The sequence below is a fragment of the Lycium ferocissimum genome, chromosome 3 (genome assembly GCF_029784015.1).
Source record: "Lycium ferocissimum isolate CSIRO_LF1 chromosome 3, AGI_CSIRO_Lferr_CH_V1, whole genome shotgun sequence".
NCBI classification, from domain to species: domain Eukaryota; kingdom Viridiplantae; phylum Streptophyta; class Magnoliopsida; order Solanales; family Solanaceae; genus Lycium; species Lycium ferocissimum.
This window is the reverse complement of record NC_081344.1, coordinates 4,973,165-4,995,139: the sequence shown is the minus strand read 5'-3', so window position 1 is coordinate 4,995,139 and position 21,975 is coordinate 4,973,165. Positions and strand designations below refer to the sequence as shown.

Genomic DNA, 21,975 nt, shown 5'->3' with positions numbered 1-21,975 from the left:
TTAACTTCCACAGATTGAAGGTTTGAAATTCTTATTAATTATACTACATATTAATCCATTATTATTATTATTATTATCTGGTAAGTCTTAATCCCTTATTTAAATAGGTTTTGTCTGTGTTGCACTTCCTGCATTTTACTAGGAGATTAACTAATGTTATAAACTTATTCATTGTACCAAAGTGAGTACAACAACAATGAAGCACAACTTCTTATAAAGGGATGGAGATAATTTATCATAATTGACTAGCTATCCATGGCAAATGCAATGACAAGTCCTGATAAGGAACAATAACTACTGTTTGACGGTGATTTTGAGGTTTAAATTCCATCAAAAGATGGATCTCATGTGTTCCTCTACTTAGTTGCTTGTGTTTTCTTGATATTTTTTTCCAACCCTACTCTGGAAAATCAACAGTATTCTCACTCTGGAAAATCAACAGTATTCTCACTTACTCTCAATATTGACTCGAATTTTTCAACTTACTGGTGGATAATGGAGGTCTTCTACCGGTAGAACAGACCCAGATGCATCAAATGAGCTGGTGGGCTGAATTTAGGCAGGTTAAAATGATGAGTTAATAAACGAGCAAGTTAATAATCTAGAGGTATTCAAAATGACTGGATGAGCTAAATTTGGAAGGGTCAAATGGGTTGAATTAAAAATGGGTGGGTTACTTGGGTTGAGATGAGCTTGGTCAGGATAGGCTAACCAATGGGCCATTAACCCCGGTTGGCTCAATTCTTATTTCTGTATTTTTCTTATAATATGTTTAATTATATAATGAGAATGGATTTATTGTTGTTAATCTAATTTGATTGTCTCATGATTCAATTACCCCATATGGGTTTGTGAATTTAATAGTCAAACTAATCAAAACGATCGAAAATACTATCCATTATTTGACATAAACATGTTTTACAATTAATAACTATTGGTGCCTTACTCCTTATAATTATAAGGTTGCATAATTTTGAGTTGTACCAACAAATTATACAAACTAATTGAGTAGATAATGCAAATCCGAGTGGGGTGTACAAATCTTTTCTAATCGAAGTGATAAGTTCAGAGAGATTTTGATGGTAAAGGTGGGTCCATCCCAATTAATTGAGGAGTCATTATCCTTAATAATTTTGGGGTTATTTCCTTAATAGGAGCTTTCGTTTCGGGTGAGAAGAACAAATAAACTGAAGAAAAAGACTTGGGAAATCAATATTAGGTAAAATACCAATTCAAAATCAATATTCTTAGTTGTCACTTGAAACTTGAAAATTATCATGTGGCTGCAATCCAGTTTGATATTTGATACTCTACTAGAGTTGAGGGGTCGCATGCCCCATCCAACTATTGCTTCTCTTCAAATTGTCTTCTAATGTAAAAGAACATACTAGGAGTAGCTTGTATTTACGGTGGCATCTAGTTAACTTGCACATACTTTGACTAGTATATCAAGTATTTGTTATTTTCCATTAATATAGATTTCGAGCTATGGCGGATTTAACTAAGGAAAGAAGGTTCAATGGAATTTGCTTCGTATATATTTGAAGTCTATTGTAGTGGCAAAATTAGTTCAATAACTATTTAAGCTCACAAAATTCGAATATTCTAAATTTCTGGCTCAGTCATTGGTATCAGATAACTTCGTCTACATTTCAATGGTTAGCTGCTATATCAAACTATAACTCCCGAAATTTGGGAGGGTACATGAAATTAGCTCATACAGATAAGAAGAAATCACTTGGTAATATTTTAAATCGCTGTTGTAATTTAAAGACCGTATTGGTGGAGGAAGCTCTCATTAGACGGAGATGGCAGTCATACTTTCATAAACTCGTGAACGAGGAAGGTGACAGAGACATTGTGTTGGGAGATTTGGAGTACTCTGAGAGGCGTCGCGATTTTAGGTATTGTAGGAGTATAAAGGTGGAGGAGGTTAAGGGTGTTGTTCGTAGGATGCGCAGGGGAAGAGTGACCGGGCCTGACGAGATTCCTGGGAGTATTGGAAGAGGGCAGGCAGGGCAGGTTTGGAATAGGTGACTGGATTGTTTAATGTTATTTTTAAGAAGGCGAATATGTCCGAGGACTGGAGGTGGAGTATGATGGTTCCTTTGTATAAGAACAAGGGTGATATTCAAAGTTGCAACAACTATAGAGGGATCAAGCTCCTAAGTCACACTATGAAAGTGTGGGAAAGGGTGGTGGAGATGAGGGTGAGAAGAGGCGTGTCCATTTCAGAGAACCAGTTTGGATTCATGCTGGGGCACTCAACTACGGAAGCCATTCATCTTGTGAGGAGACTGGTGGTGCAGTATATGGAGAGGAAGAGGGACTTACACATGGTTTTCATCAACCTAGAAAAAGTTTACGACAAAGTGCCAAGAGAGGTTTTATGGAGATGTTTGGAGGCTAGAGGTGTACCTGTAGCGTACATTAGGATGATCAAGGACATGTATGAGGGAGCCAAGACCAGGGTAAGGACAATGGGAGGAGACTCGGAGCACTTCCCAGTAGAGATGGGGATGAACCAGGGATCAGCTCTTAGCCTTTATTTGCCTTGATGATGGATAGTTTGACGTGGCAAATTCAAGGTGAGGTGCCATGGTGTATATTATTCACGAATAACATAGTCTTGATTGACGAGACATGCAACGGAGTGAACGCTAAGCTAGAGGTTTGAAGACAAACTCTGGAGTCAAAAGGGTTCAAGTTGAGTAGGACCAAGACAGAGTAAATGAAGTGTAAGTTCAGTGACGTGACACATGAGGCTGGCGTGGAAGTAAGGCTTGGTACCCAAGCCGTCCAAAAAAAAGGAAGTTTCAAATATCTTGGGTCTATTATACAAAAAAATAGGAATATTGACAATAATGTCTCACATCGTATTGGTACAGGGTGGATAAAATTGAGGCTCGCTTCAGGAGTGTTGTGTGATAAGAAGACGCCACCAAAACTTAAAGGCAAGTTTTACAAAGTGGTTGTGAGACCGACTTTGTTTGTACGGGGCAGAGTGTTGGACAGTCAAGAACTCTCATGTCTAAAAGATGAAAGTTGCGAAAATGAGAATATTGCGATGGATGTGTGGGCACACCAGGCGAGATAGGATTAGGAATGAACATATCCGGGATAAGGTGGGAGTGGCATCGGTAGAGGACAAGATGCGGGAAGCGAGGCTGAGATATTTGGGGCATGTGAGGAGAAGAGACACAAAAGCCCCAGTGCGGAGGTGTCAGAGGTTGGCTATGGACGGTTTCAGAAGAAGTAGAGGTATGCCGAAGAAGTATTGGGGAGAGGTGTTTAGACAAGACATGGCGCAGTTCCATCTTACCGAGGACATGACCTTAGATAGGAGGTTATGGAGGACTCAGATTAGGGTAGAAGGCTAGTAGATCGTCTCACGTATCCGCCGTACAAGTAATCGCTGTTTTGATCTATAGTTTATTGTCCTTTGATTCTTGCTACTATATGTTGTTTCTTGTACTTCAATTACCTTATTTATCTGTGGTAGATACCGCTTCTTTTTCTCATACTGTTTTATCATGACTTTCGCTTTCGTTAGTTTCATTTTCATATTGCTTTGAATCGCTTGTGCTATTTGACCTTTTCTTGTAATGTTTTCTCTTGAGCCGAAAGTCATTTGAAAACAGCCTCCCTATCTTCCGAGATATGGGTAAGAGCATGTCAGACACTTTACCTCTACCAAACCCCATTGTATTTCACTTTGGTATGTTGTTGTTGTAATTTAAAGACCAATCTTTGAGATTTGCAATTACTTAATTGAGTACAAGGGTACATCCTTGGATGCATAAAATATGCTATCTTACTACCGTTTAAGTTAAGGTTTAATATATAGACAACTTCTTAAATTTGTTAGTAAATTTTATTTAGACACTCATACCATAATTTATTTTAATTAAGTATCTGAACACATAATAAAGTATTACAATTACTATGCATACTTGATGAATGATGATTGATGGGTGTAATTGTCACGTAGTTTTTTGTCAGACAACCATTCCATCTATCATAACTCTTAACCAATTATAGCGACATATTACTTGTATGGTTGTATTTTTCAATTAAATTTAGTTTAGTTTAATTTGTACTGATACTAAGATATAATTTACTCCAATTCACATAGAAGAATTGTTCATACAACGAAGAAAGAAGAAGAGATAATTAACTCTTATATACCGATTACCGGATAGGTGTTTGTTTTTTCTACTTCAAAGACAATGTTTCAATTAAAGCACCATCTTAATTTATTATTTAAAGGAAAAAAGGTCCAAGAATGTTCCCGAAATACGCAGACTTCTTCATATCATTATTCGTTATATTTTGGATTCACTCTTATTATTAATGTTAACAAATTATCTCGTATTTTCTGGTCAGCAACGAATTACTAGCATGAAATGAGTGAACTTTATATAGCAAAAACTTAGAGAAAAATAAGAAATTCAAATTCATATATTAACTTCTAATTACAATTTAAAATTATCCTTCATTATACTTAAACGATTGGAGCGAAGAGAGACTTTTTCGAAGGACAAAAGTGAAATCAAACAATTAAAAATTCAAAAAAGGATTAAAATAATATCCTTAAAAGTATAATAAATTCACCAACTTTGCTTTAAACCAAAAAAAATGTGCCTGCAGTTAATAGTTTGGCCCAAAAATGTCTCTATCGTTACTTAATTGGGCAAAAATCTCCTTATTTCATATAGAACTTAACCGAACATATTTAAACCTACACGCATACATTAAAGACATAATTGGTTCAATTTAATTCCTAGGTGCAATTTTTTTAATTACTACGTGCATACATGGGGAAAGGGAACAGAACAAATAGTCCTTCTTAATTGTGGGGCCCAAAATCTGAAAAACGTGGGACCCAAACACGTTGGTGTGTCATGCCACGTCTGCGACAGCCACATTGTAGTGTTTTTCATAATACATGGAACTCTCTTGGGTTGTTCAATCATTGGCTTTCTCCTAGTTTTTTTACTTAAATGCCCTCATTTATTTTTTATTGGGATTTCAATTATTACAAACATCTTTTCTTGTCCTTTTCTCATCGAAAACGGCGTATTGCATAGTAATATGATAATTTTTTCTTTTTAATTAATCTAAAAAATAAGAACACTAATCCACCTTTAAATCTACCTTTTCACCGTTAATGTTTTAGACGTGTTTAAAAGGCTTATTTTATTTCTTAAGTTTCATGTTCAGTCAAATAGAGGCGGAGCCAAAATTTAAAATTTATGAGTTTTGAGTTCTAATTATTTAAAATTATTGGGCTATAAATTAATAATTTATACATATTTGATAAAAAAAATTAATACAAATATATGGTTCAGACCAAAACTATTGGGTTCGGCCGAATCCACGCCCAAAAGACTAGCTCCGCCCCTACAGTCAAACACCTATAAAATAAGACGGAAGGAGTATTATTTTTGACATCTCGCTCGGTGCTCAGTATTTAGTTTGAAATCTGACTAAATTAGATTCATATTAGGAAATTTTACTATGGGTGTGAAGTGTTCCCTCTAAAAGAAAATGACTTTATGTTTAGTGTTTACACCGAGTTCTCTGATTAAGAATAATAAAATATTTACCACTCAATCACAAGTACTTAATGGTAATAAAAACGTCCTTACCATATTTCTATATCCTACATATTTTCACATACTGATTATTATTTCTTTCGTCCCAAAAAGATTGTCTTATTTTGCTTATTAGTTTGTCTCAAAAAGATTGGCACATTTCTATACTGCTAAATAATTTATTTTTATGAGATGATTCGCAGTCACACAAATATTTAAAGCTTGTTTTGGAAATGGCATTTAAAAGCTTTCTTCTTTTCTTAAACTCTTACGTCAAATCAAAAAATATTTTTGGAGATGAGAGTAATATACATGCACATGTTAAGGTCCTTGTCAAACTTCTCACCACAATGGTGGTATTAATTTTTTTACAATTTATTTACGAGATAATCAAGATTTCACTATCACTAAGGTAAATAGGTAATAACCCAAAAAGTCATTAAAGACGTGTCAAACATGTAATGCGAGGTTTGCATGCATGTTCGGCCAAAGAATTTTTTTAAGCTAGTACTTTATAAGATATTCTTCAATGCTATTACTTCGCTATTTTCATTGAAATCTTTTCATTTTTTTGTCATGTTCAGATAATAGTGAAATCTTTCTCTTTGTTTTGCAGATGCAATAAAACCATAATTCGTGAGATAAAAGATTATGAAAAAGTAAATTAAAGTTTTGTCACATTGAAAACTAATCGGCCAAATGTAAGATTTTATTTTAGTCAAAACCGTTTAATTTGTTACATGCTTTATTATACAGGAAAGGAACAAAAAAAATATATACGGGCCATTAATTGATAAACTGAATCTGGTCCAAAATTTGTCATCTTTTAATTGAATATTACAAAATTCTAAGAAGACAAACTATTGATTCAATAATGTAAATGGTACATATTTTTGGTCCATTTATTCCCAACAAAAAGAAAGGTGCATTTCCTTAACTTTATTTTAGCAGAGAAGGTTGTCTTTGAAAGACAATTTTCATGATTGATACAACTACAAAAAATAAAGGAAGTTAATAAATATTCTCTTGCGTGTTGAATGCATGTTATTGAATTACCTAAAAAAAAAAAAAATTAACAACCACGGCCACCATTTATTTTAATTACTTAAACAACGTAGTCCGTAAAATGCATCTAAAGCGCATAGCGGGAAACTTTAAGTCTTTGCCGCTGTCCTTTACTCTCTATATGGTACAAATTATATCTTAATTTTGACTAGGTAATTAATCCAAAATAATTGGAATGACCATTGACCATGTCTAATAAATGAACAAAAATGATAGAATTAGCTAACAATTAGTCTATTGTCTCAAGTACCAAATCAAAGAATATTCATCAGGCTAATAATTTTTTGTGTTATTTAAAAGTTGTTGACGTGCATTTGGAATATTAGGCATTTAAATTATCACCGACGTGTTCTCCACATGCTATCTCTGGGACAAAATTATTGAAGTGTGCAACGATGTATAATCTATTTATGGATATAATAAAAGTTATTAAATAAATGATTATTTACTGCAGTATGATTTTTCTCGAGAGTGGATTTCACTAGATTTTATTGTGAACTAAAAATTACTCTCTCCGGTTAAAAAAGAATCTCAACTTAGCCTTTATTTTTTTTTATTCAAAAAGAGTGTCTACTTACCAAATCAAGAAAGAATTAAATTTACTTAGGAGTTAAATTAACTTACTTAGGAGTTAGTATTTTCTTAGGGAATGTGCAATGGAAAAGTGGATGCCTTTTTTTTTTTAGCTTAGAAAAATATTAGGAGAGCGTACTTCTTGAAAATACCATTAATGGCCATTATTACAAATGCCTAATTACTTATTTATAAGACCAAATTCAGTACTCAATGTTTATTTAATCACTTTCAATCCGTCTTACACCCTATGTCTAAATTTATATAGCGCACTTTCCTTTTTAAATATTTTTAAAAAATTATCTTTTCATAATTAGAAGCAATAGAATTTGCATTATCCTGATTGAGATAATTTATAATCACACAAATATTCAAGGATTGTTTTAGATTATAAATTTCAAATATTTTTCTTAATTTTTTAACCCCCCCCCCACCTCACTCCACCCCCACCCCGAATGAAAAGAAGGGCACTTTGGTCATTTCCTAAATCAGTGAAATCCATAATTCATATCCCTTAACTTCCCTTATTCTCTCTCTCCTTTCTGTTTCCAGTATTTCTAACACAGTTTTTCATTCCATAATAGCATTTGAATTCCAGAGTTACATAATTGTTGTACCATTCTAAAGCAGACTTTGCCACCAATCATCTCCAAGACCACAGAAAAAAGGTACCCTTTATTCTAAACTCTCTTAGTAGTTCTCATATTTCTTTGAAATATTGAAAACAGTGCTATATTATTCATTCTTTGTTAAGTTTTGTATTTAATGCTGTTAGATCTTATGCTGCTTATATTTAAGGAATTTGAAGGGATTTGTAATCAACGGACCTAGTGCATTAGTTACAGGTTCGTCCTAACCAGTAGCTTTTGTTCGGAACCTGTATATTTATTAACTAAGTTAGAACGGAATAAATGAATATGGGCTGTAATAAAATCTCGAACTTGAACTCATAATGTTCAAATCTTGGATCTTACTCATTGAAGTAGAACGTTGTTACTTATATGCTCTGGTTAGTTGTTAATGAATTGTCACTAAAGTCTAATATTTTGTTTATCTGATGAGATCAAGAACTAAACTGAATCCTGTGTTTTGGAATTTGAAAAGGTTGGTTCTGATTTATGCTTTTGAGAAGAATTTTAGTTATTTCTTATCTCTGTTTAGTTGTTCATGAGTTATTACTTGAATATCTTGTTTTACTGAGATCAAATTGGATTATGGGATTCTTTCTCTTTTCTCCTCATTTATGTGTTTTTGTCGCTTCTTTCGAGATTTGTTTTTTATGAAAGAAAGTGAGTTGAAGATCCCTTTATACATTGGATATAGGTTTGTATTATTTGTCTTCCAAATTTCCAATTACTGATTGATACAAAATTTCTTCAGTATTTATCATTGTTTTGCTTTAGATATTGTTGGTATATGGAGTCAAAGGTGGAGCCACGATTTGAACTTCATGGGTTCTAAATTTCCACTATAGAGACATCATGTGTTACTAATTGGATTCTAAATTTAATTTTTATACATATTTAATGAATTTCTTAATACAACTACAAAGTTTAGACTAAAGCTATTGGGTTCTGTCGAACCCGAACCTAATCCTAGTAGATTAGATTACAGGCTTGTGTAATTTGTCTTCCAATTATTGATTGAAACATAACTTTCTTGAGTTAACATCTTTGTTTTGCTTCAGATATTGTTGGTATATGGAGTCTGAAAATGGGGTTCCAGTAGAAGTGGAAAAGATTGTTGTGGCTGAGGAACAAAATGTGGATTTAAAGAAAGAGGAGAACATTAGTGAGGATAAGGCTGATGAGACACCAAATTCATCTGTAGCCAAAACTGAATTATCTGAAAATGTTCCGAAAAGTAAAGCTAAGGTATCCATTAGTGGTACTAAAAAGAACAATAAAATGGCTAAGAATTCAACAGGCTCGTCTGCATTGACTCGTTCGAAAAAGGGAAGTATTGCGAAAAGCCTTTCATTCCCCGCAAGAGGCGCCAATGCTGACATAACGAGGAAGAGCATCGATGTTTCTACAAAGAAATCGGATTTTAAACCTTGGATACCAAATGGGGTGACACACGAGGCTTCACATTCGAATGGAACAGTACTCTCGCCAGCTTCTCGTTTAAAGAAATCTGTCCCGAGTCTTCGTCAATCGCTGGTAAACTTCTCATTTTAAAGCTTAAGCTGTTAGAGAGAGAACACTCTTAGTTATTTAATTATATTCTTAAAAAATCGTGATCTTTTGATGCAATATCTCACAAATTTCCTTTGCTGTTTCTGCATTAAGTCTGTGAAGTCTATTTCGGCCAATAGAATTGCAAAGAAAGCTACATCTGAAGGGTGAGTGAATTTTGCTACTTGCATTTGTTCATAAAAATTGGTTTTCTTAAATCTAAAACGTTTGGCATGTATTCTTTAGCTGTTTGCCGTTACATTATGTGTTGTTGCCAATGATTGTTCTGATAGTTATGCTAAATGTTTTGTATTTACAGATTAAACGATGCAAACACAACACCTATTAAAGCTACATCGCCTCTTAAAGACGATGAGGACGCCCGTTCTGCTACTTCCTCGTACTGCTCTTATGTTGTTACTTTCTTGTTTATTTTGGTCCTCAATTAGGGCAATAGTCTAACTTCTTTTTTTTTTTTATTATTATTATTATTATTACTATAATCAGCAATGCAACTCGTGGCAGTGCTGGATTTTCGTTCAGGTTGGAAGAACGTGCTGAAAAGCGAAAGGAGGTTTGTCATTTAACCTTTGGTTCCTATGACTATCATGTACATATTAGCTTAGGGCAAAAACATTACAGCTCAGTTTCCTTATTCATCAGTTCTTGGCAAAGGTGGAAGAGAGGATACAGGCCCGAGAAGAGGAAAAGAGTAACTTGCTTGCAAAATCCAAAGTTAGTTCAAACAATACTGATTTTTCATCGTTGAATTTGTAACTTGTAAAGGACTAGTCCGGCTAAGCCATTTTCTTTGTCGATTTGGGATTTGATTCAGGAAAACCAAGAGGTAGAGATAAAGCAATTTAGGAAGAGCTTGACATTTAAAGCTGCTCCTATGCCAAACTTCTACAATGAACCCCCTCCTAAAGTTGAGCTGAAGAAGGTGAAGTATTTGATATTTGTGCAACATTGAGATAGATTTTAGCTCTTCTAGCATTGAGTAATCGTGTTTCCCTAGTGTGACAAAGCTGGCACTTGACTTCCTTTTATAGTAAGTCTATACTATTGTGCTAGAGAAAAAGAGACAAAAAAAAAAAAAAAGTATTTTTGGTTGTTTTTTTGTGACAAAATGTGTCAAGTCATCAAGTGTGAATCTTGTAAACATTGTTGTTCCATTACATGATATGCCCGTAATGTTTGTAATTTAAAAGTGTCTATGAAGCTGAGGGTCTTGAAAATTTACAACTTGTAGAAAATAGTGCTTATGTTTACTTGTTTTTTTTTCATTATATGCTTATGTTTTCGCTAAATTGTGCAGATACCAACAACACGCGCCATATCTCCTAAGCTCGGAAGAAATAAGAACTCCACATCCATGACTAATAGTTCGGAAAGTGGAGGGTTCAGTCCAAAAGTGATCAAGGAACAGCATAAGTCACCCGTATCCAGTAAAGATAATGTTGCTTCAAAAGGGAAGCCAGTTAAGAAGAATTCACAGAGTACAACTGCTCAATCTCCAAAAATCTCGGCCACTAAAGTGAAACCTGTTGAAAGAAAATCAAAACTTGCTGAAGCAAAGGGTTCAGATGAGAAAAAATGTACAGAAAAAACAGAAGAAATGGAAATTCAACCCGATTGTGCCCCAAGTCTGAAATGAATCCAGTCATCGTGCAAGCTGAAGTCAGTGTTGAAGGTTAAGGAAGCACTTAATGAAGTTCTTTTTCTGTATTTATTCACAGGCTTTTTTTGTTTTATGAAAGCGTTTTGTTCTTCGTTATAGACTTTTTTTTGTTCGCTGAAAGCGTTTTGTTCTTCGTTGAGTTGTGAATATGGTGTATATGTTGCGGTTACAAGTTGTACATGTTCGTTCTCAGCTTCTTCATTCTTTTTCGAATATTTCAGTGTACCGTGGTTTATCATTCTGGAAAATTTTGTGCTTTGTTAGTTGTGGATTTTATGTGTTAACTTCATTGTTTTCTAAGTCAGATTCGACGTGTCGTCTTCTTTTCTTTCAATGTATCATTCTGAAATTTTATATCTGGTTTTACTAATATGCACAACTCTTTTCTCAAAATAAACTCATGTCTCTACAAAGTTGACATCCATTGTCACAAATGAGAGAAAAAAATTGCATATTCATTCACAGATATTGTGCATTTCAATTCAAGCTAAGCACCTATAGTTACAAAGTAAACATTTGCCTGAAATGGTGGATTTTCTTCAAATTACTCACTGATGATATCATCTAATTATCCTGAGGGAATCTGATACATGACGGTATTCTGCGAATTACTGAACACATTGCTTTTTGTGATGTGCAAATATGAAAAGGTATTTACAATGCATACGTATAATAAGATCAGACTCATTTTAAAACTACTGAATTTGAATTATGGATTCAGCTCTGTAATTATCAAATATACATGTGGGAAGTGGTCATATTCTAAGAGATAGTTGTGAATATACTAGATGGACCAGACCAAGTTGAAGCCATTGGACCTAGGGAGCATTTAAGCTTCTTTTTTTGCACGGATTGTCCTTCATTTGGGGTGGTCTTTAATTTTTGTCTTTAATTTTATCCTCTGCCTTTTGTCTTATACCTCGAGGTTCTGGATTCGAACCCCAGTTCAGTAAAAACAAAGAAGGAATTTTTGCAAGACAAATGTTTGGATTCGCAAGGTAGAGTTTTGCCTCAAAACTCTGCCCATGCAAAGCTCTGCCTTCAGGCCAAAATTCTGCCTTGCGAATCCAAACTCTACCTTGCAAATTTTTTTAAAATTTTTGACTGAACGGGAGTTAACCCGAAACCAAGAGATTTTTAGCGAAGGGCAAAAATTAAAGACCACCAATTTGAGGGCCAAAAATTAAAAACCACCCCTAGCGAAGGACAACCCTGCAAATTGCCCGCATTTAAGCAAGAGCCCAATGATAAAATGGCCCATCAAATTGTTATTGGACTTCGTCTTGGATCCAGACGATAAATCGGAAAGAGGAAGTTGCACGATTTGTCCTTCAAATGGGCTGGTCTTTAATTTTTGTCCATTGGCAATTAAACTTAGGGAAAAAGACTCTGTGTGTCCACTCAGCCAAACTAATCCCACATTTAATCACTATTTGGGCTTAATTCCACTAGGTGTCCGTTTGGCCCAAAATAATGCCAAAAAATGGCCGATCGGCCCAAAATAATGCCAAGGCTGGCCGGCCCAACAGCCCAGGCGCTTAAAAAAAAAAAAGACTTTTTCTGGCGGCTAAGTCGCCACTAAAGGGTTGCTACAACATATATACATATGTTGGAATTATATATACACTTTATATACAAGAATTATACATTTTATATACATATGCTGAAATTAATCATATATTTATTGTAAATAAATTATACGTTAATTATACATAAGACACATATTATACAATAATGATATGATATTTATTTTTAACATATAAAATAGTGATACATATTATATACCACAATGATACGGTTTCTATAATACATTTTTTATACGTATGGTACACTTTTTATACAAGACTGATACAGTTTATATACACATGCTGGAATTATATATACACTTGCTATACAAAAATGATACATATTATATACAAAAATAATACAATTTTCTATTCTTTAAAGGGCAGTTGCACTGTGCTGATACACATTATATACACAAATGATACATATTATATACAAAAATGATACATACTTTAGTGATTCATATTTTATACGGTTCTATATATTACGGATAGTCTTATACATATTTTATACACAAATGACACATATTATATATAAAAATCTCCTCAAGCATTTTTGTGTTTGGGTTTTTATTTGAAAATTGTCTTATTTAAGTTTTGGCTAATGGATGGGATTAGTTTAATTGCTACATTTTGGGTTTGGGAAAAATTGGGCTAGAGGGTGGGATTATTTATGGCCGACCAGCCATATATGTCCTTTTCCCTTAAACTTATGCCTAGTGGGGAACTTGGCATAAGTTCTTTAGGGCAAAAGTCATGAGAGGCATAACTTGTGAGATATTAAGATACGAAAATATAAACTTATGTCCTGCGAAAGAGTTATTTGTTATGAGGGGCAAAATTTAAAGACCAGATAGGGACATAAGTTCCAATGACCATTAGTAAAGGGTATCACTCTCATTAGGCTATGTGAATTTTGTGCTAAGGAGATTCTGTGTTTCTCGTCCTCCTTTTTTGCTGCTGTTTCATTGCTTATTTCCCTCTTGTAATTTCTCTATTTCGGTTCATTAAATACAATCAATCATCCCTGTTGTTGAATATTTGGAGTAGTGTTTACTGCAGATAGCCTAGGGAAACCTCTTCATTTACTGTTAAAAATAACATGAATTAGCTATGAAATTCTTTGCTAAGTTATTCCTAAATAACTCTTAGCTAACTGATTTCTTTGATAATCCATCCTTAATCAGCGATAATTTTTGCTATTCAGTGACAAAATTTGTCTGTCTCCATTTCTTTGTTTTTTGTACTGATTGCTCGAAATTTAATGCCTTAAATATTGTCACATGAATCACATACAATACAAATATGCTTTAGTGGGGATCAGACTAAAGTGGTAGACATACTTGAAGGCCTTTGCATGATATCTGGGTCCTTAAAGGAGATAAATCATATCAGTGAGCTTATATTTTGTTGCATGAATTCAACAAGATGCTACTTAGTTATCCAATTTTAAAATTATTAGAGCAAAGTATAAGTTTCTTTTATTCGTTATTGCTGTTTTAATATCATTTGTTAAGTTGCTGACGTTATATTAACTCTTCCATTCAAAAATGATAGTTATCAGCAATTTTTGTTTTGACTAAATGATCAAAATTGTTTCTTTAATACTATAATAAATATTTTCTTTACTTTTGATAGTTTTCATGCATCTATTTCTTTTAAAAAAAAATGTTTAATTTATGAATTAATTTTCTTTCAATTGAAGTTCATATTAGTCAAATTGACTCTCACAAAGAATCTAAATTCACATTGGGTAGATGCTAATTTAAAGTAATGGCTAAAAGGAACTTGAAACAATGGCTACAGCCTACAAAGGTGGATCTCTCTCTCTCTCTCTCGCGTATTCCTTCTCTATCAGATTTTTTTATTTAATGACTAAATATAAAAATAAATATGTATGTAGAAAGAAAGTAAGATATATTTACTACTCCATAAACTAATATTTTGCTGCTCTAAGATCCGCGGAACGTTCCAAGGCACATGAAATGATAAAATGTTCGGTATAACAATTCTTCTTGATTCCAATCAAAGATAAAATGAGTAAAGTCAATGCCCTCTTGTTCAATTGCCCTTAATTGACCCCCACATCACTTAATTATTTTTATAGTTTAACTTCTGTACAATAATTAACAGTGCATATGTTTTTAGATAAATCAGGTCAAAATAACTTATGGAAAAAGCTCAAATATCCATCCATTATAAATGGCTCATTTTATGTCGTTAAATCGATAGTTTGGTACCGTTTTATAATATTTATAGGAAAGACTCATTTATCTTGAATTGAACTATGGAAATGGAGCATTTATCTTATTCATCAATAGTTTGACTCATTTATGCCATCGCCCGTTAATAAAAATGACTCATCCATGCCATATTTCATTAAAGTTGGTTTTACAATACCATATATGACGTGGCCTCCAACTAGATTATGGTTGTGGGTGGGTGAGGTGTATGGGTCGGATTTTTTATTAATTTGGTATTTAAAATTGGGCTGGTTTAATTAAACGACATAGACCTCTAATTGAAGGCCACGTGTCATATCTGGTATTATAAAACCGGCGCTAATAAAAATGGCATGGATGAGTCATTTTGATAACAATGATGGCATAAATGAGTCAAAATATTGATGAGTGGCATAAATGAGCCATTTCCTATAGTTCGATGGCATAAATGAGTCATTTCCTATAGTTCGATGGCATAAATGAGCCAAACTATTGACGAGTGGCATAAATGAGCCATTTCCGATAGTTGGATGGCACATTTGAGCCTTTTCCGAATAACTTATTAACATGTAATTATTGTCCATTTGATGTCAAAAATTAAATTATTATCTTTATAGTCAAATAATTTCATATGAAGACCAGCTCAGTTTCCTTCCCACTTTGATGTCAATAATCATTAACCTAATCACCATCAAAAGACATACATATAAAATGGGACTTCCCAACAAATAAATGCCGGTCCGTTGGTTTAGTTTTTTACTTATTGTGTTCCAATTATTGAAATTGTCCTCTTCCGTCTCTCTTTCTTTATAAGGTTGTATAGTAATGGTTAATACACGATGTTCGGTTGGAAAATTAATAAAATGTTCGGTTGATCAAATATGGTTAATACACAATATCCATTTTGGAAATATATCCCGTAACATTGGTGAAATTAGGTTCTAGACCATCAACTTTCAAAAGTTCGAGAAGACGCCACAATTATGTTTAAATTGGTATAAGTTAACAAATTTTTCAGCAAATTAGATAGTTACTTACAATCTGTAACTTCTCACGAATCTTTCCATTATTTTTGGGGGGGATTTGGACATTTAAAACTCTAGATATAAACGAATAAGTATGTTTAACACCCCTACGCCTTTGAGTCTATTGTTCCTTGTACAATGTTTAATAAGTTTTAATATAACTTGTTTCTTTCGAATTTTAAAAAAAAAAAAAAAAATCCCTAGAAAACTAGAGAGGTGATTTTTTCCCACAAATGTCAAAGCTAAGTCCTAACACGCAAAGTATTTTGCATGAGAATGTCGTTAATATATAATATATGGTTAATCTTACTCTCTTTTGTCAACTTTATTAGTTGTAATTTTAAAGTAAAATTCAGTTTAGCCCCTTAACCTTTAACGGGGCTTATGAACAGTAACCCTCTTGGGCAATCTAAGTTACCCCCTTAATCTTTATGGGTTGGGAAATTATACCCCTTCATGTTATTTCTTAACAATCATACAACAGATTGGACGTCATAAAGAATTCAAAGAAGGCTTTGTGCTTCTATCTTTGTGTTTGATATTTCTTTCTCGAGAAAAAATAATTTTTGAAGTAAATTTCAAGGGAATTTTAGCTCCCTCTTAGAGTTCTTCTTGTTACTTGCCATTTTTCCCAAAAATTCCAGAAGGAACACAATGGCATATCTCACAATACAATAATTCAAGCATATGTCCTGTTATTCTGTCTTTGAACACCTACACTTGCAATTTAAATCACAGATATCTTCGAAAAATACAACCCCATCTCTTTTTCCTTGCTTTTATAACTTGTCACTAGAATGTATCTGACCAACATGTCTTTACACCATTCTAGAAGGTACCACCTAACAAACAATGAACATATTGGATATTAAATAAGGAGATTATCATTTCCTTTAAAAAATGAATAGTGTAAATTGAATTGCATGAAAGGGTTATCGTTCCTATTCAAAAGGTGAAGGAGGTATACTCAATCATTAATAGTTTAGGGGGTACTCTAAAATTTACTCGTAGTTTTATGACTAGCAAGTTTCATTCTTCGGGACGTTACTAGACACTAGCTATAAAGTCAATGTAAAATAAGAATACATATCACCTTAACTATATTTTTTTAGAAGCGCTTATATGCAAAACACATCTTATTGTATTCATTTTCTTGGTGCAAACAACGCCAATAAATTCTTTCCTTAGTGAAGAGGGGAACTCCCTTGAAAATACTATGACATCAAACCTATGTTGACTTCACTAAGTATAATACACCCAACCAACACTACCTCCAGTAAAAACCATTACTTAAAAGGACTCTTGTTTTTAAAAATATCGTTCCCTTTACATACTGCTTTAAGAAAGATGAGTGGTTTAGAACCCACACACTAAAATACAAAGCACATTCATTATATTATATTAAAAGAAATGTAAGAAGGTATAGTTAATTCACAAGCTATAGCATCAAAAAAGTGACAATAAGCAAACCACCCGTGACACATTAGAGTACAAAAAAGATGATGCTTTTGCAGAATTATTCTTTTTTTTTTTTTTTTTCCTTTTTGGGGTACAATTTCTTGATACAAACACTGTCGGCAGAAACAAACTTAAATACAAATGAAAAAATTGATAGGTAATTACAGTATTTATCACAAAATAGTAAGACAAAAGATATTCTGCCTTCTCTGCTTTTTTGGAGTCTGTTTTCTACTTCAATGCCAAGCACTTTTCTCCTCCTTTTCCCTTTTATGTTTTTATGCTATGATCACCATCAACAAAAGCCCTCCTAAGAACTGCCATTTATTCAGCAAAATGTTGTCAATATTTTTTATTTTATTTTTTTATGGCCCCCAATTATTTTTTCTAAGTAGACTAACAATACATAATACACATATTTTGAGACACTCACCATTCTTTCTTTCAATTCTTTATCTTCAGAAGTTCCTCAGTATACAAATTTTAATGACAACTAGCAAAAGCATATGACCCCAATGTACCACATACTACTTCCATCAACTTTCCTGCAAGACACAAAGAAAATGTTGGCAAAAATGTTAGACAACTCACAAGGAAAATAGCTTGATTAAGTAAAGAAGGTTGGAAAAAGATTAGAACTTTAGTACATTTTAAATTAAAAAAAGAAGGTAGAAAATTGATGGAATGAAGTGAATGTTAATGTCAACTGTATAAAATTATGTTAAACTAGGAGATAACAATTGATGACAGCTGATCATGAAAGTTTAAGATAAAATAAAAGAGCAGGTGGGGCTAAGTGTTAGTCAACAAACAGGCTGGTGGTTTTGATGTCTCTACATTGAAGTTAAGAATAATCATTGAGTATACAGCTATGTTTCATTGGTGCTGATATGGACTTTTAGCATTATGCCACACAGTCACACCATAGATATGTTAACAAATCTGAACAGTAGTGTCCGAATCAACTTACACGCACCTCGATTGTTCTATTGGATACTTAGAACATTCCATAAGCAAAAGTGCAGATAATTCTACCACCGAGACTTTGGTAAAGATTTGGCTTAGTGATTAAGGGTCAAACACAATAATCATAACCATTATGCCTAAGTGATTAAGGGTTTATCATATCCAAAACTGTTTTGGCTTAGTGATTAAGTGTTCAATCAATCATAATCATTCCAGTCTCGAGATAGGTTTTACCTAACCTGACTCATGATCAAGAATACCCTTTCTCATAATTCAACTGCTAAAGTTCCCAAACTAAAAGTTAAAAACTTACTCCATTGAATGATTTTTTGGATAATCGTCACATCAAGAAAAGAACAAACCCCAAACCCCCCCCCCCCCCATTTTAGCTCACCGACAGATTCTATACCAACTATATGCTAAAACTACTTTGGCAGTGTCTACATAATATGCATATACTTACTTCCCATGTCAACTACCTGTGAAACTAATTAATCAATAGAAAAATGATGAACAATGAAATCTTAACTTACATATACAGCTTAATTGTAGACTTCCACAACATTAAGGAAATTTAATAAAGATGAACCGTTGAATCATGTGCAAAAGTTAGATACGTAGCTTAGGTTCTAAGTGCAAGTAATTCACTGGAAAAAGCTGGAACCAAGTGGCCTCAAGAAAGGCCTAATGCCATGTCCTTTTGTACCAACCATCAAAACTCCACAATTTTCATGATCACCAAAAATACTAATAAAGACACAATTTCTAACCTAGTAATAAATTCAAGAAACAGAATGATAGAGACCTCATTTTATCCCAATTTTCAGCTATGTTTTTGAGAATCAAGAATTCAATACTTATCAGTTAAAAAAACAAGCAGCACTTTGTGAAAATCACCACAACTCATACGAATGACACAATTTTTAGCATCAAAAGAGTAAATTCTATAAGAAAAAAGAAAACGTAAAAAACCTCATTTAGTACCCTTAATGACATTTTTAAAGAATTAACACTCCCTACACAAGTAAAATTATAAAAATCAGGTATAACTTAGTGATAATCACCAGAATTCATCAAAGAGCAAAATTTGAAAAGACCAAAATCCATCAAAAGACTCAATTTTTAACATCAAAAGAGCACAATTTAAATAAAAAATCCGCAGACTGCCTAAAAAACTGCTGGTTTTACAACTAAAAACGTAAAAACCTCAGTTGATTCCCATTTTCAAGAATCAACAACTCCATAATCAAACATGATACAGACATAACCATCCACAGTTTATACAATTTCTAAGATAATAACTTGATAATAGCTGACCAATCAAAAGAATTCAATTAAAGAAACAAAATTACACTGACATATCAAAACCCCAAAATTAGATAACAGCAAAAAAGTTGAGAATTTTCTTTACCTCTTCTTGGCTTTGCAACAACCTTAGCAACAGGGGCAGCTACAGGAGCAACCTTAATTTCCTCCACAGGGAACAAAACACCATCAATCCCTTGTACAGAGATCCTTCCATCAGTATAAATATCAGGATCAAACAAATAAGCTGACCCTTCATCACCTGCCCCGAATTTAACCGAACCATCAGCTTCTTCAGCCACAACTTTATGTGGTAACCTCAATGTATCATACTTAACTTTCCCAAATCTCCTCACTGAATTATACATACTTTCTTCCGTTTGATACTCCGGTATCAAATGGTAATACATTATCTGTTCTGGCGCCCCTGGCTCGCTAAGCTGATCAGTTGTCAGCTTAGCCATAGCCTCATCATTGGGGGCCAGAACAGTTAAAACATACCCTTCTGACACTAACTTCCCCATTTCTGTTGCTAATGAAGTTAAATTCACTAGAATATCAGCTAATTCATTGTAACCACCATAGTGCAAGAGCGTCTGAATAAAATCTTTAACCTGACTCTCACCATCGAAATGATGGTGGGGTCCGCCCGGGCCAGGTGCTGGGGCCGGGGCCAGAGATGGCCCCGGCGCCAATGCATCGTAAACTGGCAGCACAGGTGGTGCGCCAGCTGGCACGGGGGCGGGTTTCTTCAACCGGTGAGTTCTCGGGTCAACCTCTGGTGCGCCTTCGGGCAGCACAGCGGAGATTGACCGGAGCGATCGCCGTGTGTTGAAATCTTGTTGAACTGATTTGGGTATCAAAACACGTTCAATACCGTGAATAATTCCATCAGGTTTGATAATATCATCTTGTTTGATAATCTTAGCTGAGCTTATCATTTTCTCTCCATTCTTCTCTGCAATATGAACTTTGTTTTCGTCTCCGTTGCATAATGTCGCGTGTACACGCGCTGGCCAGTGTTTGGACACAATGCGCTTGGGTATCATGTGAAAGAGTAATAGATTTTGTAAGGACTTGAGATTTCCAGGTTCAAGCAAGAAACGCTTGAATTCAGGGTCTAAATCACGTTCAAGTGCTTCATTTTTAGGGGCAAAAATGGTAATGTTGTGTTTAGAAACAGCTTCTTCAAGTGTTTGAAGTAAAAGTGCTTTTTCAACAAGCTCAGATAACTCAGTGTAGTGAGAATCCAAAAGAGCAACAAGAATGGAGTTGGAATTGATTTGTGGTACTGTTGTTGAATTATTTGTGGATTTTAAGGTTGCCCCATTTGGGTTTTCTTGAAATGTAGCACTTGTAATGGAGAAAAACAGTATGATACTGAAGGTAAAGAGATTGGTAACGCCATAGATCTGAGAATCCATGGCCAAAACTCAAGCTTTCTCTCTCTTAAATGTAATTTTTTTTTTTCTTTTTGTGTTTCTCTCTCTAGTTCTTGAAAGTGTCGGTAGAGAACAACGTGTTATGTTGGATTGAGGGAGTTTGTGGTTTTGTGTTAGTAAAGAAGGGAAGTGTATGGTATGTAGTAGTAGTAGTTGTTTGGTGGAATAATAAAGTATTGAGAGGGTCAAGGGTTATTTTCTGTTTTTATTATTTTCTCTGTTCTGTCACTCATGTGTATTTGGAATTGCAGACTTTGGCCTCAAGTGAAGACACATATATTTGTTTTTGTTTTTTTTTTCTTTTTCTGGCGGTAAGTGGAATTGGGAACTTTGACTTCAAGTTTTTATGCACATAGAAATGGCTAGCTAACCGGAAAGTTCAGTTTTATTTGTTGGTTATGATAATGATAATGATATTATATATGCAGGGACGGATCCATGTACTATTTTTTGGTGCTCGAACATTCATTAACGGTGACGGACACCCTATGTAGATATATAGAAAATATTAAAATTTCGATATAAAATAATAAATAGTACTCAGCAAACAATAAAAAATGTGGTGTTCTGTTTAAAATGTTGTAGCTTTAGCTTTGTTTAAGGAGGAGCCAAGTTTGAATCCCACTGAAAGCAATAGATTTTTTTATTGATTTTAAAATGAGCACTCAAAACCATTAAATCCTCGGTAATAAATATGAGTTAGTATTTTTTTTAATAAATATGAGTAAGTACGATTATACTAATAAATGCATTTGATCTGGTTCCTTATTCATGGTAAGTGTAGTGAGCTTAATACACTAATAAAAATGTTGGTGAGCTTATATCGGGTCTATTGATTTTGTAGATTTTCATAAATTTATTTGTAAATTTAAATTTGTTTATAAGAGATCTAAAAATAT

General features: G+C 33.7%; 2 protein-coding genes and 2 long non-coding RNA genes across 7 annotated transcripts; 2 read left to right on the top strand and 2 right to left on the bottom strand.

Annotated features, from left to right (window-relative positions):
• Window positions 1-7,745: 7,745 nt before the first annotated feature.
• LOC132049398 (protein WVD2-like 4) lies at window positions 7,746-11,265 on the top strand. 2 transcript variants are annotated; one of them, XM_059440172.1, is made up of 9 exons: window positions 7,753-7,903; window positions 8,044-8,080; window positions 8,923-9,397; window positions 9,527-9,579; window positions 9,732-9,812; window positions 9,920-9,986; window positions 10,076-10,147; window positions 10,248-10,355; window positions 10,731-11,265. In XM_059440172.1, exons 3-9 carry the CDS (start codon window positions 8,936-8,938, stop codon window positions 11,067-11,069), a joined length of 1,182 nt encoding a protein of 393 aa, XP_059296155.1. In that variant the 5' UTR covers window positions 7,753-7,903; window positions 8,044-8,080; window positions 8,923-8,935; the 3' UTR covers window positions 11,070-11,265. The 2 variants fall into 2 exon arrangements, with proteins under 2 accessions (XP_059296154.1, XP_059296155.1); XM_059440171.1 differs by lacking the exon at window positions 8,044-8,080 and having other exon boundaries at window positions 7,746-7,903.
• LOC132049399 (uncharacterized) lies at window positions 10,946-11,457 on the bottom strand. Its single transcript, XR_009413081.1, has 2 exons — window positions 11,195-11,457; window positions 10,946-11,152 (listed from the first exon to the last, which is right to left on the bottom strand). It is a non-coding gene; the product is annotated as an uncharacterized LOC132049399 (long non-coding RNA).
• Window positions 11,458-16,465: 5,008 nt separating this feature from the next.
• LOC132049396 (fasciclin-like arabinogalactan protein 15) lies at window positions 16,466-21,320 on the bottom strand. 3 transcript variants are annotated; one of them, XR_009413079.1, is made up of 3 exons: window positions 19,741-21,320; window positions 17,797-17,908; window positions 16,466-16,747 (listed from the first exon to the last, which is right to left on the bottom strand). XR_009413079.1 is itself a non-coding variant. In XM_059440170.1 (2 exons), the coding sequence occupies exons 1-2, from the start codon at window positions 21,056-21,058 to the stop codon at window positions 17,847-17,849; spliced, it is 1,380 nt and encodes a 459-aa protein (XP_059296153.1). In that variant the 5' UTR covers window positions 21,059-21,320; the 3' UTR covers window positions 17,395-17,846. The 3 variants fall into 3 exon arrangements, 1 of the variants encoding a protein (XP_059296153.1); XR_009413078.1 differs by lacking the exon at window positions 16,466-16,747 and adding an exon at window positions 17,395-17,680 and having other exon boundaries at window positions 19,741-21,319; XM_059440170.1 differs by lacking the exon at window positions 16,466-16,747 and having other exon boundaries at window positions 17,395-17,908.
• Window positions 16,754-17,544, top strand: LOC132049397 (uncharacterized). The gene is made up of 2 exons (XR_009413080.1): window positions 16,754-17,181; window positions 17,249-17,544. It is a non-coding gene; the product is annotated as an uncharacterized LOC132049397 (long non-coding RNA).
• Window positions 21,321-21,975: the final 655 nt, after the last annotated feature.

Bases quoted from the DNA above. Each gene is read 5' to 3' on its own strand.
- LOC132049398 (XM_059440171.1), top strand. From the start codon at position 8,936: ATGGAGTCTGAAAATGGGGTTCCAGTAGAAGTGGAAAAGATTGTTGTG. The intron at 9,580-9,731 runs GTGAGTGAATTT...TTGTATTTACAG, and splicing joins AAGAAAGCTACATCTGAAGG to ATTAAACGATGCAAACACAA. The intron at 10,356-10,730 runs GTGAAGTATTTG...TAAATTGTGCAG, and splicing joins CTAAAGTTGAGCTGAAGAAG to ATACCAACAACACGCGCCAT.
- LOC132049396 (XM_059440170.1), bottom strand. From the start codon at position 21,058: ATGGATTCTCAGATCTATGGCGTTACCAATCTCTTTACCTTCAGTATC. The intron at 17,909-19,740 runs GTAAAGAAAATT...TGTGTCTTGCAG, and splicing joins TGTTGCAAAGCCAAGAAGAG to GAAAGTTGATGGAAGTAGTA.